Source organism: Ranitomeya variabilis, chromosome 7 (assembly GCF_051348905.1).
Source record: "Ranitomeya variabilis isolate aRanVar5 chromosome 7, aRanVar5.hap1, whole genome shotgun sequence".
Classification (NCBI taxonomy): domain Eukaryota; kingdom Metazoa; phylum Chordata; class Amphibia; order Anura; family Dendrobatidae; genus Ranitomeya; species Ranitomeya variabilis.
In genome coordinates, this window is record NC_135238.1 from 78,215,481 (window position 1) to 78,230,640 (window position 15,160).

General features: G+C 45.3%; 1 protein-coding gene across 1 annotated transcript in view; it reads right to left on the reverse strand.

Moving 5' to 3' along the window:
* The window catches only part of MPG (N-methylpurine DNA glycosylase), a 224,768-nt gene extending 211,122 nt beyond the window's left edge, over nucleotides 1-13,646 (reverse strand). Inside the window, exon 1 of the mRNA XM_077275317.1 lies at nucleotides 13,609-13,646. Coding sequence (XP_077131432.1) covers nucleotides 13,609-13,640 — 32 coding nt within the window. The 5' untranslated portion in view covers nucleotides 13,641-13,646. The remainder of the gene's footprint in view (nucleotides 1-13,608) is intronic.
* Between the last annotated feature and the right edge of the window lie 1,514 nt (nucleotides 13,647-15,160).

A 15,160-nucleotide genomic window follows, 5' to 3' on the forward strand; every position in this document is an offset into this window, starting at 1 on the left:
GACAGGTGCCAAGTCCTGGTGGAGAATGAAATTTCCATCTCCAAAAAGCTTGTCAGCAGAGGGAATCATGAAGTGCTCTAAAATTTTCTGGTAGACGGCTGCTCTTACTTTGGTCTTGATAAAAGTGGACCTACACCAGCAGATGACATGGCTCCCCAAACCATCACTGATTGCGGATACGTCGCATTAGACCTCAAGCAGCTTGGATTGTGTCTCTCCACTCTTCCTTCAGACTCTGGGACTTTGATTTCCAAATGAAATGCAAAATGTGCTTTCATCTGAAAACAACACCTTGGATCACTGAGCAACAGTCCAGTTCTTTTTCTCCTTGGCCCAGGTAAGACGCTTCTGGCGTTGTCTATTGGTCATGAGTGGCTTCACACAAGGAATGTGACACTTGTAGCCCATGTCCTGGATATGTCTGTATGTGGTAGCTCTTGAAGCAATGACTCCAGCAGAAGTCCACTCCTTGTGGTTTACCCTCCTTGTGGAGTGTGTCAATGACTGCCTTCTGGACATCTGTCAAGTCAGCAGTCTTCCCCATGATTGTGGAGCCTACTGAAACACACTAAGGGACCTTTTTAAACGCTTAGGAAGCCGTTGCAAGTGTTTTTTGTTAATTATTCTAATTTACTGAGATAATGACTTTTGGGTTTTCATTGGCTGTAATCCATAATCATCAACATTAACAGAAATAAACACATGAAATAGATCACTCTGTTTGTAATGACTCTATATATTAATGTATTATTTTCACTTTTTGAATTGAATAACTGAAATAAATAAACTTTTTGATGATATTCTAATTTTGTGAGAAGCACCTGTATATACACGTGTGTGTTTATGTATACACACATTCATGCATGCATACATTCATATTTATAGAACCAGAAACACATGGGCTACTTGCACAGTGAACAAGTCTGTAGGAACCTGTTCACACCACCAGAAAACTTGAAGACACAAAAAAGCACAGTGAGGTCAAAAATACTCTGTTGTAAAAAAATCACAGTAATAAGCAAGTGCTAGTCAAAAGATGTAAAGAAAACAGGGTATTTAGTTGATACGTTTTTTTGCAAAAAAATGTATACTAAGCTGCTCCACCAAATCGCCAAGGTATACCCTTATAGAGCAGTCCTAACTAATGTATGCAATCCCTATCTGATGTATTTAAAACCTGATTATCTGTATAGTACCTGTATAAGCAGGGTTCAGAGAGGCAAAAAAACGTATCAACTAAATACCCTGTTTTCTTTACATCTTTTGACTAGCACTTGCTTATTACTGTGATTTTTTTTACAACAGAGTATTTTTGACCTCACTGTGCTTTTTTGTGTCTTCATACATTCATATTTGTAAGCTGGGTGACAAGGAACTAAGTATGCAGGGAGGAAGTGGGGAGATCTCCTTTTCACCGCTTGCGCCAGAGGTCACTGAATACGAAGTAGCAGTGATTCACTGGCACCTGTGCAGAAGAAAAAAGAAGCCAATGCCCATAGAAGGGCAGAAAAGGAACGTGTAATCGCACTATTAAAGGGTGCAGACTTGGGATTGCGGGCTAACTACTACACGTCACAGGACACTGTGACATTGATGTGAGAGGGCTGGTACACTACTTGGCTTTCTTCCAAGCACTGCACGCACCAGAGCCTGGAAAAACGCATTAGCATAAAGAAATAAAAGATGATTTCTCCACAAGACCACTGATATGAGGCATATAGGTGTGACTATTTTAACCATTCTATAAAGTGTATGCCCATTTTAATAGGTTGAAAACATCCCATGGTGTCACAGATTCCCTTTAATGAGGGACCAAACATAAATGAAGCTGCTCACCACATCTATTTCTTAAATGCTGACCTCTATGTGGACTTCCTCATTGGTGGTTATCATGATTTTTGTCTTCTTAATGTTCAGGTAAAGTCCCATCTTCTTACTTTCTTCTTTCAACTTCAGGATGAGCTTCTTCAGGTACTTCTCACTTACTGCCAGCAGAGTTGTATCATGATTCTTCCTCTTATTTTTCCCCCAACACTTAAATCATCTAAGACCAGCTTCCTCAAAATTCTTTCTGCATAGAGGATGAATTGAAAAGGAGAAAGGATGTATCCTTGTTTTGTGCTCATTTTGATCATGAAACATTTGGTATCTTCATACCTGGTTCTCACTGCATCTTCTTGATAAAAATAAAATAACCTAATCAGGTGCGCTGACACTGCCTCACTTAGTGCTTCCCAAACCTTATAATGGTCAACACAATCAATAGCTTTGATATAATCAATGGAGCTTCTTCTGGTACTCCATCTTTTCTATGATCCTCCTTAGTTTTGCGAAGTAATCAAGGGTTCCCTCTGCTCTTTTGGAATCCAGCTTGCGTGTCAGGAAGTTCTTTATCAAGGATATTAATCAAGAATTATGTTTAGAAGCACCTTGTTGGACTACTAGTACCATCCGGCTATGCCTGCTACAGTGACAGCTAGCTGGATGATGGGACAGAAATGGCCGGAGCTAGCCGTACCCCCTCCCCCCACGGCGTAGGCGAAGGCCTGCATGACAATGGGGGGGAGTGGGGTAGGTATTATGCTAATGAGGCCTGAGGGGTTATGGGAGTTGGGGGGTGGGATTTGACACTTCCCGCACTTTTGGGATCGCGAGCAGACGTACCGGTGATGTCTGGCGTGGACGCGGTTCTTGAGGCCCTCAGGGCGGCTGCAGCATCGCATCCCCCTGGCTGGTTACAGGCGCAGGTGGCCCACATCATGTCGGACGGTGCAGGGCCGTCCGGCGCTGCAGCGCCGCTGGAGCGGCGTTCTCGGAGGACGCGGCCTCCCGAGCGCCTTTCCCCAGACTCCGGTCCTCGAGCCCCCAGAAGGCGCAGGAGCCCCTCTCGGGACCCTCCAGGCCGGGCGCCGGTAAGATCTGCAAGCGCTCGGTCCCGGCCTGGGAGGAATCCACCTGCCGGTCGGGGCTCAGCGGCGGTTAATAGGCCTGCTCCTTGCAGTGCAGCGGGGGCGGGGCTTCGGCGCGCCGGACAGCGTTCGGGGCCTGCTGGAACGGGAGGCCGCAGCGGTGAGGCTCCTGCCGCGCGGCCTGCCTCGGCTTCACTGGGACGTGCAGCGGATATTGGGGCGGGCGGCCCGAGGCTGGATGGAACCGGGCTGGCCCCGTCTGCAGTGGCGGGGACCTTTCCTGCATCAGTTCGGCAGGATGGCGATGGAGTGATGGCGGCAGGCATTGGAGCGGAGGCGAGGGGGTGTGCTGCCAGCTCTGACACGCAGGCACCTTTCTCCTCGGGAAGTCGGATTTTCCCCCCTTCATCTGGCGTGCCTGTACCTGGACAGGGCACCCTAGAAGACCTCCTGGGACTTCAACATCGTTTGGATTCCGGCGGATTGTCTGTGGACGTGGCGACCCGGGGACGTCTGGATGCCAGCACTTCGGCTGGGGGGACTACAGATCCCTTGCAGCCTGGTGAGTATATGTCTGTGTCGGGTCTGTGTACTCCTAATTTAGCATCGCCCGTTTTCATGAGTAATCAGGGGGTTGGTTCTGTTGAGGGGGTGGCGGGCGATGTGGGTTCGGTGGGGGTTCGTGAGCTTTTGGGTAGCGTGCAGGGTTTGTTATCCAGGTTGGAGCAGAGTATGTCATCGCAGAGGCATTTAGGGGCTTGGTTGAGCCCACAGGTGGGGGCTTTTGGGGCAGTGGCTGCACCGGTTGTGGCGCCTGCACCAATATCCGTGTCAGTGCAGACGGAAAAGGAGAAAGAGTGTAGGGTGCATTTAGACGATAGGGCTCACGGCGAAGTTTATGTTTGTTTTGAGGGCCCCTTAGGGGCGCATCTTAAAAAGGAAGTTAAGGAAAAGATTGCGAAGGACGAATATGTTGAAATATTTTCGTTGCTTCCGTTAGAGAAATTTAATTTAGATAAGAAAAAGAGGGATGAGGGTAAGAAGGAAGATGAGGAAAAGCGGCGGTGGCGCTTAATTCCTCAGACGTTTGCTAACTGGCTGCAGGCGTTTGCCATTTTGGCCAGTGTGATTGAAGAGAAAGCGCCCGAGAGTCGCTCAGGTCTGTTTTGTTACTTGGATTCTATTCATGAGGCTTATAGGGTCTATGGTGGTCAGGCGTGGCTCAGGTATGATGAGCAGTTCAGACAAAGGAAAGCGGTTCGCCCGGCAATTCGCTGGGATCAGAAAGATATTGGGCTTTGGTTGCGGGTGATGGCGCAGTTCAAGTTCGGTCATCCCTTTCAAGGAGGGGCCGGAGGATCCGGCCAGGGTTTTCAGTCTGGTTCCTCGGGATCCTCTAGTCCCGCCAGTCAGGCAGGGGCTCAAAAGCTGGGTGTTTGCTGGCAGTTTAACGAAGGCCAGTGTAGATTCGGGGTCAACTGCAAGTTTAAACACTTGTGTTCCCACTGTAGCGGCTCCACACACGGGGCGGCAAAATGTTTTAAGAAAGGTAGAGGGAAGTCAGGAAGCGGTAATACCCATGGGGGTGACACCGGTGATGTGGGAAAAGATGGTCCCTTATCTAAATAGATATCCGGATAGGGAAAAGGCGGTGTTATTGTTGTCCGGTTTTCAAAAAGGTTTTGTAATTCCGGCCCCTTCGTTTGAGGTTCCTTGTGTTCGGAGGAATTTGAAGTCGGCATTGTTACATGCTGATGTGGTTTCCGAAAAATTGCGGAAGGAGGTTGCTTTGGGTCGGATGGCGGGCCCGTTTGAGTCACCGCCTTTTGTGGATTTGGTGGTTTCCCCTTTGGGGGTTGTGCCTAAAAAAGAGGTTGGAAAATTTCGCTTGATTCAGCATCTGTCGTATCCTAGAGGTATGTCGGTTAATTACGGGATTGACCCCGGGCTTTGCTCGGTGGTTTACGCGTCTTTTGATTTGGCGGTAGCATGGGTTCAAAAAGCCGGAAGAGGGGCTCTACTAGCTAAGACAGACATTGAATCCGCTTTTCGTCTATTGCCGGTTCATCCTGATAGCGTTCGGCTGCTTGGTTGTTTTTGGGATGATCGCTTTTTTGTGGATAGGTGTTTGCCCATGGGGTGTTCGCTTTCTTGTGCGTTGTTTGAAGCGTTTAGCTCCTTTTTGGAGTGGGTGGTTCGTGATGTTTCGGGTTGTGATTCGGTCATTCACTATTTGGATGACTTTTTGTGCGTCGGCCCGGCTGGGTCTGACTGTTGCAAGAAAATTTTGAGAGCGATAGAGCTGGTGGCGCTTCGTTTTGGAGTTCCGTTGGCTCCGGGAAAAACTGAGGGCCCGTGTACGTGTTTGTCTTTCCTTGGTATTGTGATTGATACCGTTCAGTGGGAGTTCAGGTTGCCCATTGACAAAGTCGTGTCTTTGCGTGAGGAGGTGCTGCGGGCTTGTCGCTTGCGTAAGTTGTCGTTGAGGGAGTTGCAGTCGCTCCTAGGAAAGCTGAATTTCGCTTGTCGAGTTATGCCTATGGGCAGACTTTTTTCGAGGCGATTGGCCATGGCTACGGCTGGAGTTCGTGCTCCTCATCATTTCGTGCGGTTGTCGGCTGACCATAAGGATGATCTGATGGTCTGGAGTAGTTTTTTGCAGAGCTACAATGGCAGGTCGTTGTTTCAGGAGGGAGTGGTGGACAATGAGTCGTTGGATTTGTTTACTGATGCGGCCGGAGGGGCAGGCTTCGGTGCGTATTTTCAGGGGCAGTGGTGCTCTGCACAGTGGCCGGCATCGTGGATTTCAGCTGGTTTGGTTCGGAATATCGCACTCTTAGAAATTTTTCCTATCTTGGTGGCGGTGCAGTTGTGGCAGCAGGTTTTTCGGAACAGGCGTGTTCGTTTTCATTGTGACAACATGGGGGTGGTTTGTGCGATAAACAATTTGTCGGCTTCATCGCCCCCTGTGGTGCGTGTGTTGAGACAGCTGGTGTTATCATGCTTGAAGTTGAACGCGCGTATAACTGCGACACATGTTCCTGGGGCTCAAAATTCTATTGCTGATTCTCTCTCTCGTTCACAGTTCGAACGTTTTCGGTCTCTGGTTCCAGATGCGGAGGTCCTGGGGTTGGAATGCCCTGCAGAACTTTGGCTTGTGGTGTTCGAGACGCCGAGGCATTGATCAAGTCGTCGTTGGCTCCCAGAACGTGGGAGGCGTATCAGGCTGTTTGGCTGGAATGGGTGGAGTTGTTGAGGCTTGTTGGTGGAGGGTTAAGCGAGCAGGAGAAAACGGGGGTGTTGTTGTCCTGGTTGAGTCGTGGAGCGGCAGAGGGTTGGTCCCCTGCTAAGGTGTCACGTGTTATGCCTGGTCTGGCATTTGGTTTTAAATTCCGTGGTCAGTCGGATTTAACTAAGGTTTTTCTGGTAAAACAAGCGGTGAAGGGTTTTCGGCGGCGGCCACGGCGCATGGATTCCAGGCGTCCCGTGTCTTTCAGCATGTTGGAAAGTTTGGGCGGGGTTTTGCCTTCGGTCTGTTTGTCTTGCTTTGAATTGCGCTTATTTCGGCTAGCTTTTTCTTTAGCCTTTTTTGGGGCATTTCGGGTGGGCGAGTTGGTTTCACCTAGTAAGAATATTATGGGAGGTTTGTTGGCTCGCGACGTGTTTTTATCGGCTGGGAAGGTCGAGTTGTGGTTGCGGCGGTCTAAGTCTGATCAGGACGGTAAGGGCAGTAGGGTTGTGTTAGGTGCCGTTTCGGGGTCGATTATGTGCCCGGTTACCTGTCTAGCAAATTTTTGGGAATTGCGGCCTAGTCGTGATCGGTCGTTGCTGTGCCATAGGGACGGTTCCTTGTTGTCCCGGTATCAGTTTACGGCGATTTTTAGAAAAGCAATTGGGTTGCTGGGACTGGAGGTTGGTGGTTTCGCTCCTCATTCTTTCAGGATTGGGGCGGCGACGGAAGCGGCGTTAGGGGGTCTGGGGGTTCCTGTAATTCAGCGCATTGGTAGGTGGCGCTCTGATAGATATCGTAGCTATGTGCGCGCGTAATTGGAGATGGGTTTTGAAGGCGGGGGCTGTATGGCCGTTGTTTTTGGTCGTGTATTTTGATTTTCGCTTTGTGTTTTTCAGGCACCTCGCCGTTGTTGGTGTGGATTTTTGGCCATTCATACGTCCATTGGGGAGCGCGGCGTGCCGACGTGCGGACTGATGGGCGGCAACTGGGTTTTGGTCGTGAAGTTGCGGTAATCCGTTGGTTGGGTTTTAGGGGGTTGGTCTGGCATAGGGTTTTAAAGGAAATTAATGATAGTGTCCAGCTGGACAGGGCTCCAGATATTTTAGTATTACATGTTGGGGGTAATGATTTGGGTGCACGACCGTTTAGAGAGTTGATAAAGGACATTAAGCAGGACTGTCTGCGTTTGTGGGTATTGTACCCAGGTTTGACCATTATTTGGTCTGATATTGTGCCGCACAAGCGGTGGAGGAACATGAGGTCTTTGGACAAGTTGAATAAAGCCCGGATAAAGGTTAATCGGGCAGTGTCCGGTTTTGTGGCCAGGAATGGAGGTGTTGCGGTTCGGCATTTCGAGCTGGAAAAAGGGGAGGGGGTTTTTTGGTTGGCCGATGGGGTCCATTTGAATGCGGTGGGTATGGACTTTTGGGCCCTCGCTATTCAGGAGGGCATTGAACGGGCCATATTTTTTCGGAGTGGTGGGGTCTCGGGCCTTTGAGGTGTCAAAGGGCTCTCGTTGTGGCGGCTGGGGGGAGTCCTAGGAGTTGGTAAAAATTGGTTTGGGGATCCATTTTGGCTTATGGCTCCTCTGTTTTTGGTTTTGGTGTCTTTTGAATCTGGTGAATGGTGGTGGGGGAGTTCCGGCAGGGGTGGCCGGATATCCTGGGATTTTTTACCGTGAACAGGGAACCCTTGTTTGGGTTTTTGGTGCTCCCGAGCCAGGGTTTTGATCGGCTGGGAGTAAATTTGATATTATGTACGTTCACGGTATTGGTTGTCAATCACCAGATTCTTGGGGCTCCGTGGACTCCTTCTAGCCTTTAAAATGTGATTATTGCTTTGTATTAATGTATTTATTGTTTGTTTAATAAAAAGGCTACTGTGGCCTATATCATTCCAAAGAATAAATGTGGTCATGTTTTTATTCAATATGGGAATGATGGTTGGGGGTCACGGTGGGGAAAAGAGGTGGGGTGTGGGTTTTTACCTCAGAAGACTACCCCGTCGACAATACCAGGGTCAAGAAATGGCCGGAGCTAGCCGTACCCCCTCCCCCCACGGCGTAGGCGAAGGCCTGCATGACAATGGGGGGGAGTGGGGTAGGTATTATGCTAATGAGGCCTGAGGGGTTATGGGAGTTGGGGGGTGGGATTTGACACTTCCCGCACTTTTGGGATCGCGAGCAGTCCCGCCCTCCCGCCCCCTTTTTTTTTGCTGATTATGAAGGGGTTTTCGGTTATGTTTCCATCGGGCATTTGCAAGGTCGTTTTTTGTTTTGGGTCATTGTGGCCGTGGCGGCTGGGGGGAGTCCTAGGAGTTGGTAAAAATTGGTTTGGGGATCCATTTTGGCTTATGGCTCCTCTGTTTTTGGTTTTGGTGTCTTTTGAATCTGGTGAATGGTGGTGGGGGAGTTCCGGCAGGGGTGGCCGGATATCCTGGGATTTTTTACCGTGAACAGGGAACCCTTGTTTGGGTTTTTGGTGCTCCCGAGCCAGGGTTTTGATCGGCTGGGAGTAAATTTGATATTATGTACGTTCACGGTATTGGTTGTCAATCACCAGATTCTTGGGGCTCCGTGGACTCCTTCTAGCCTTTAAAATGTGATTATTGCTTTGTATTAATGTATTTATTGTTTGTTTAATAAAAAGGCTTCTGTGGCCTATATCATTCCAAAGAATAAATGTGGTCATGTTTTTATTCAATATGGGAATGATGGTTGGGGGTCACGGTGGGGAAAAGAGGTGGGGTGTGGGTTTTTACCTAAGAAGACTACCCCGTCGACAATACCAGGGTCAAGTAGTAGTCCCATCATCCGGCTACTGTGTTCAAGTGTAAGAAAAAAAAACACATACACACATACAGTACATACATATAGACATACAGTACATACATATATATATGGTGGCATGGTGGCATCAACCCCCAACTATTACCCCATATGCCACCGCTACAGGGCAGTGGGAAGAGAGAGCCTAAGTGCTGGAATTGGCGCATCTTACAGATGTGCCATTTCTGGGGTGGCTGGTATTTGTAGCCGGGGGGGGGGGCAATATCCATGGCCCCTTCTTAGGATATGAATATCAGCCCGCAGCTGTCTACATAGCCTTTTCTGGCTATTAATTTTAGGGGGACCCAACGTCATTCTTTTTTTGGGGGGGTCCCCTACTTTAATAGCCAGTAAAGGCTAAATATACTGCTGCGAACTGATATTCATAGCCTGGGAATCTCCATGGTTATTAACCCCTTCCCAGACTAGAAACATCAGCCCCCAGCCATCGGCTTTCTCTCTCTGGCGCAGAAAATTGCGTGGGAGCCCACGCCATTTTTTTCCCTTTCCTTTTTTTTTTATTAAAGATATTGCATGCAGATTTTGTGTGTGTCTTTATTTAACTATTTATGTACCATTTTATTAGGTTGATTACTAAACATCGGCCTTGGTATTATCTATCTATTATCTAACTATCATCTATCTGTCTATCTACCATCTATCTATCTATCATCAATCTATTCATCTATTATCTATCTATCTATCTATCTATATATATATATACGGTGTATATATATATCATCTATTATCTATCTATCTATCCCATATCTATTATCTATCTATCTATCCCATATCTATCTACACTGTGTGCAGAATTATTAGGCAAGTTGTATTTTGATCATATGATACTTTTTATACATGTTGTCCTATTCTAAGCTTTTCAGGCTTGAGAGCTAACTACCAATTAAGTAAATCAGGTGATGTGCATCTCTGTAATGAGGAGGGGTGTTGTCTAATGACATCAAAACCCTATATAAGGTGTGCTTAATTATTAGGCAACTTCCTTTCCTTTGGCAAAATGGGTCAGAAGAGAGATTTGACGGGCTCTGAAAAGTGCAAAATTGTGAGATGTCTTGCAGAGGGATGCAGCAGTCTTGAAATTGCCAAACTTTTGAAGCGTGATCATGGAACAATCAAGCGTTTCATGGCAAATAGCCAACAGGGTCGCAAGAAGCGCGTTGGGAAAAAAAAGGTGCAAAATAACTGCCCATGAATTGAGGAAAATCAAGAGTGAAGCTGCCAAGATGCCATTTGCCACCAGTTCTGCCATATTTCAGAGCTGCAACGTTACTGGAGTAACAAAAAGCACAAGGTGTGCGATACTCAGGGACATGGCCAAGGTAAGGAAGGTTGAAAAACGATCACCTTTGAAACAAGAAACATAAGATAAAGCGTCAAGACTAGGCCAAGAAATATCTTAAGGCTCACTTTTCAAAGGTTTTATGGACGGATGAAATGAGAGTGACTCTTGTTGGGCCAGATGGATGGGCCAGAGCCTGGATCAGTAAAGGGCAGAGAGCTCCACTCAGACTCAGACGCCAGCAAGGTGGAGGTGGGGTACTGGTATGGGCTTGTATCATCAAAGATGAACTTGTGGGGCCTTTTCGGGTTGAGGATGGAGTGAAGCTCAACTCCCAGACCTACTTCCAGTTTCTGGAAGACAACTTCTTCAAGCAGAGGTACAAGAAGAAGTCGGTATCGTTCAAGAAAAACATGATTTTCATGCAGGACAATGCTCCATCACATGCCTCCAACTACTCCACAGCGTGGCTGGCAAGTAAAGGTCTCAAAGAAGAAAAAATAATGACATAGCCCCCTTGTTCACCTGATCTGAACCCCATAGAGAACCTGTGGCCCCTCATAAAATGTGAGATCTACAGGGAGGGAAAACAGTCCACCTCTCGGAACAGTGTCTGGGAGGCTGTAGTGGCTGCTGCACGCAATGGTGATCGTAAACAGATCAAGCAACTGACAGAATCTATGGATGGAAGGCTGCTGAGTGTCATCATAAAGAAAGGTGGCTATATTGGTCACTAATTTGGGGGGGTTTTGTTTTTGCATGTCAGAAATGTTTATTTCTAAATTTTGTGCAGTTATATTGGTTTACCTGGTGAAAATAAGTGAGATGGGAATATATTTGCTTTTTATTAAGTTGCCTAATAATTCTGCAGAGTAATAGTTACCTGCACAAACAGATATCCTCCTTAGATAACCAAATCTAAAAAAAAAACACTCCAACTTCCAAAAATATTAAGCTTTGATATTTATGAGTCTTTTGGGTTGATTGAGAGCATAGTTGCTGATCAATAATAAAAATAATCCTCTAAAATACAACTTGCCTAATAATTCTGCACACGGTCTATCTATCTATCTATCTATCTATCTATCTATCTATCTATCTATCTATCTATCTATCTATCTATCTATCCTCTATCTATCCCATATCTATCTATCCCATAGCTATCTATCTATCTATCTATCTATCTATCTATCTATCTATCTATCTATCTATCTATCTATCTATCTATCTCATATCTATCTATCTATCTATCTATCTATCTATCTATCTATCTATCTATCTATCTATCTATCTATCATCTATTTGTGTCTGTGTGTGTAAACATTATTCTTCAATGGAGTATGTAAATGAAGAGGTTGGACAAAGAAATGACATCACAATTATTTTTTGTAAATAATAGATCTTTATTTAGGTTAAAAAAACGCAGACAAATCTGCATGAAAAAACGCATGAAAATCTGCACAAAAAATGGATTAAAAAACGCAGCAAAAACATGTGGATTTTTACCTGCGTTTTCTGCCAAGAGATGCAGATTCTGTGCAGAAAATTCTGCAGACAAATTTGCAACGTGTGCACATACCCTCACACTACTCAAGGGGACACTTGGCCATTCGGTACGTCTATAAGCAATAATACAGTAGTCTCACTGAGTTATTATTCACCACTAACACCATAGTGTTTGGTTCTGTAAATCTATGACTTCATTACAAATCCCTTTTGCAAAAGCAGCTGGTGCAATGATACAACATCGCAGGGAATTCCTATCTCACTACTCAAATCTATCCCAGATGGACACATTTGGATGCAGTTTGGGGTGTGGGCCAGATGGTTTCTGAGAGCATTTAAATCATTTGAGCTATCCAACTATGTCTCTGAAAACAAGTACCGTATAGTAGTTTTTATTGAAATGAGTCTTAACTGTGGACATATGACTTAAGTAAAGGTATTTTTGAAATGTAATAATTATTGTCAGTTAATTATTAGTACTATTGGAACTTATTATTCATTTCTATATATGGTAGGAACTGAATTTGTAAAAGTACACTTGTCACAATAACAAATCAGGCATAACAACTCAGAAGTAACATAGAAAAAACACTATCTGAGATATTTGATCTCCAGTTAATAAGGCACATATGCTAAATATATTAAAAAAAATCATTCTTTATTAATAAATTCCATAAACATTGAAAAATTAAAAGTAGGCAGGGAATACCCAATTGTAGCATATAGACATCATGCCATGACTAAATGGAAGTGTAGCGCTGGTGCCAGCGCCCCTGCACTGTGTCCCCTTCTCCCTCCATGCAGAAATGGTGGCTTACTTAACACCCCAGCCCTCGGCGCGCTCCTGCTTCCTGTGTGTGCGCCGCAATCCTGGCGTCACACCTAATACGTGCGCTACCCCCCTTTTTAAAAGAGGCAGTGCGCATATACTAAATGCACTCAGTGGGTAGTTGAGAGTACACCTGCATGATGGTTCCCAGCCAATTGCTGGGAGTCATCTTGTATAAAAGACTCCCTCTTCCCGTCAAGCAACATGTAGAATCATTAAATAGTAAGGTGTACTTCTAGTGATTTATGAGGTCCCCTGGTCCTGGTGTGTCCAGTGTTCTGAACCTGTATCACCGATCCCATTGTGGCCAGTCCTATATTCGTAGTCCCCTGGTCCTGGAGCAGTTAGTGCCTGAAAAACCATCTACTGGTCCCGGAGTGCATGAATCTCGTCCCATGGTCCCGAGCGGCCAGGGCCTAAACCTCATCCGCTGGTCCCGCAGTGGCCAGTGCCTGAATCTTGTCTTTTGATATCAGAGCGACCAGTGCCTGAACATTATCCTTCAGTCTGTTTGCGGCCAAACCCTGATCCAGTATCCTAGACTTGCGTGTCTGAATATAGCCCCAATCCATGTCAGTAACCTTTCCGTAGAGGGGCCAGAACTTACTAGCCTGAACGGAGACCTAACCCTAATTAGTGTCAGCATACCTGACCCCTGGGGTCAGCAGCTGCAGTACTGGGCTCTGCCCAGGAGTGGTACCTGGCAGCTACCTGCAGCCTAGTCTGTCTCCATCATCAGGAGCTCCAGTGAAGCCTCTTAGCTATGTTTCTTCCTGGGCAGTCCCACACCTGTGGCACAGTGGGTCCACAAATCCACATGTGCCACGCTTAGGCGTAACAGTTTGCTTGGCCCTGCCATGGCCACAACAGGAAGTATATTTACAATGAATAACCAAGATAATGCACATAGACTAAATATAAAGATGACAGCTGATAGTGAGTGGATCACTCACTCGAGAGCTTTGTAAGATCCTATAAAGTGCTAAATACTTTTACGGTACTTACATTTGTATAAATATAAGAGCTGCATGTGCCATGGCTATCACTCCAACGATGCTTCTTCCTGGGGGTGTAGGAAAATGTAAAAATACATAGCACTTTATAGTTCTTTAAATACCTCCTGGCTTGGCCTTGCCCACAGGAGAACAGGAGAATCCTCCGGCGGGCCCCCACTCTCTTATGTGAGCAGTACTTGGCACATTATACTTGAATCACTATCTACAAAGGCAGCATCTTATTCATTTAACAATTTACCCAGTTCTTGTTATATACATTTGTGATTGAGGATGATGTCACATGTGCATGAAACTGAAAAGTGGGACTCTGGAGTTGGTTACTGGTGGATCTCTGGCTTCCCAGTCCAACACTGTCTACCTCAATATGACTGATTACCCAAAACCAACTCAAAACAGCAGAATTCTTTGGTATATAGGCACTTTACTTTACTTTATTACCTTACAAAGCTCTGCGGTGAGTGATCCACTCTTACCATCAGCTGTCATCTTTATATTTAATCAATCTGCGTGCATTATCGTGGTTATTCATTGTATATATACTTCCATTTAATCATTGCACTTTGTCTATAAGCTACAATTGGATATCCCCTGCCTACTTTTAGTTTTCAAATTTTTCCGTAATTTATTAATAAAAAATGACAATTTAATATACTTAGCATGTGTGCCTCCTTAACCATAGATCAAATATCTCAGGTAGTGTTTTTTTTATATATATATACTGTATATATTTTGTATATTTTATATACAGACTAGAACTGAAACTTCACATGGGGAGCCTCTAGGACCTCCTGATGAGTCCAGAATCTACGACAGCTGAGGAACTTCAGATCAAAGGATTTCCAGATAAGTGGGAAATGGAACAATTTAACAAACTGAATTTGATTTGAATGTGTTATATTGGAATCAATTTACTGTATGTTTTTTCACTGCCTTATTCCTGAGTGGAGATATCATTCTTTGAAGTTACAGGTTCAAAGATTGGTGCTCCCCCTTATGATAGTATTTGCTGTTCTTGATGAAGATATTATTGGTGATATGGACTGAGCAAGTACTAATACAAAACAGTGTTCTCATAGACCGCGCAAACTTTAGCTTTTTATATATAGGAAAGGGTTTTTTAGCTAATGCCTCCAATAACTCTAAGGCCGGCATCACACTTAGCGTATAGAAATACGGTCTGTTTTTTACAGGCATAATACGCAGAAAAGTTCCTGAAAAGTGATCCGTATTCAACGCGAGGATGCGATTTTTTCTCAAAATATTATCCGTGTGTCAGCCGTATGGCGAGATTTTCTCGCTGGCTTGCAAAATGGAAATATAATGGATCCATGGGCTCAAATATTCGTGAAAACATATATACAGTCTATATATATATATCTCAGTGAGACACACACACATATATATTTATATATATATACAGGGGTTGGACAAAATAATGGAAACACCTAACGTTTTGGCATAATAATCTTCGAACATGTTATAAACATGCAAACCGTGACATATGGTAATGTTTTGTAGTTGATTATTTGTGTTACGTGATA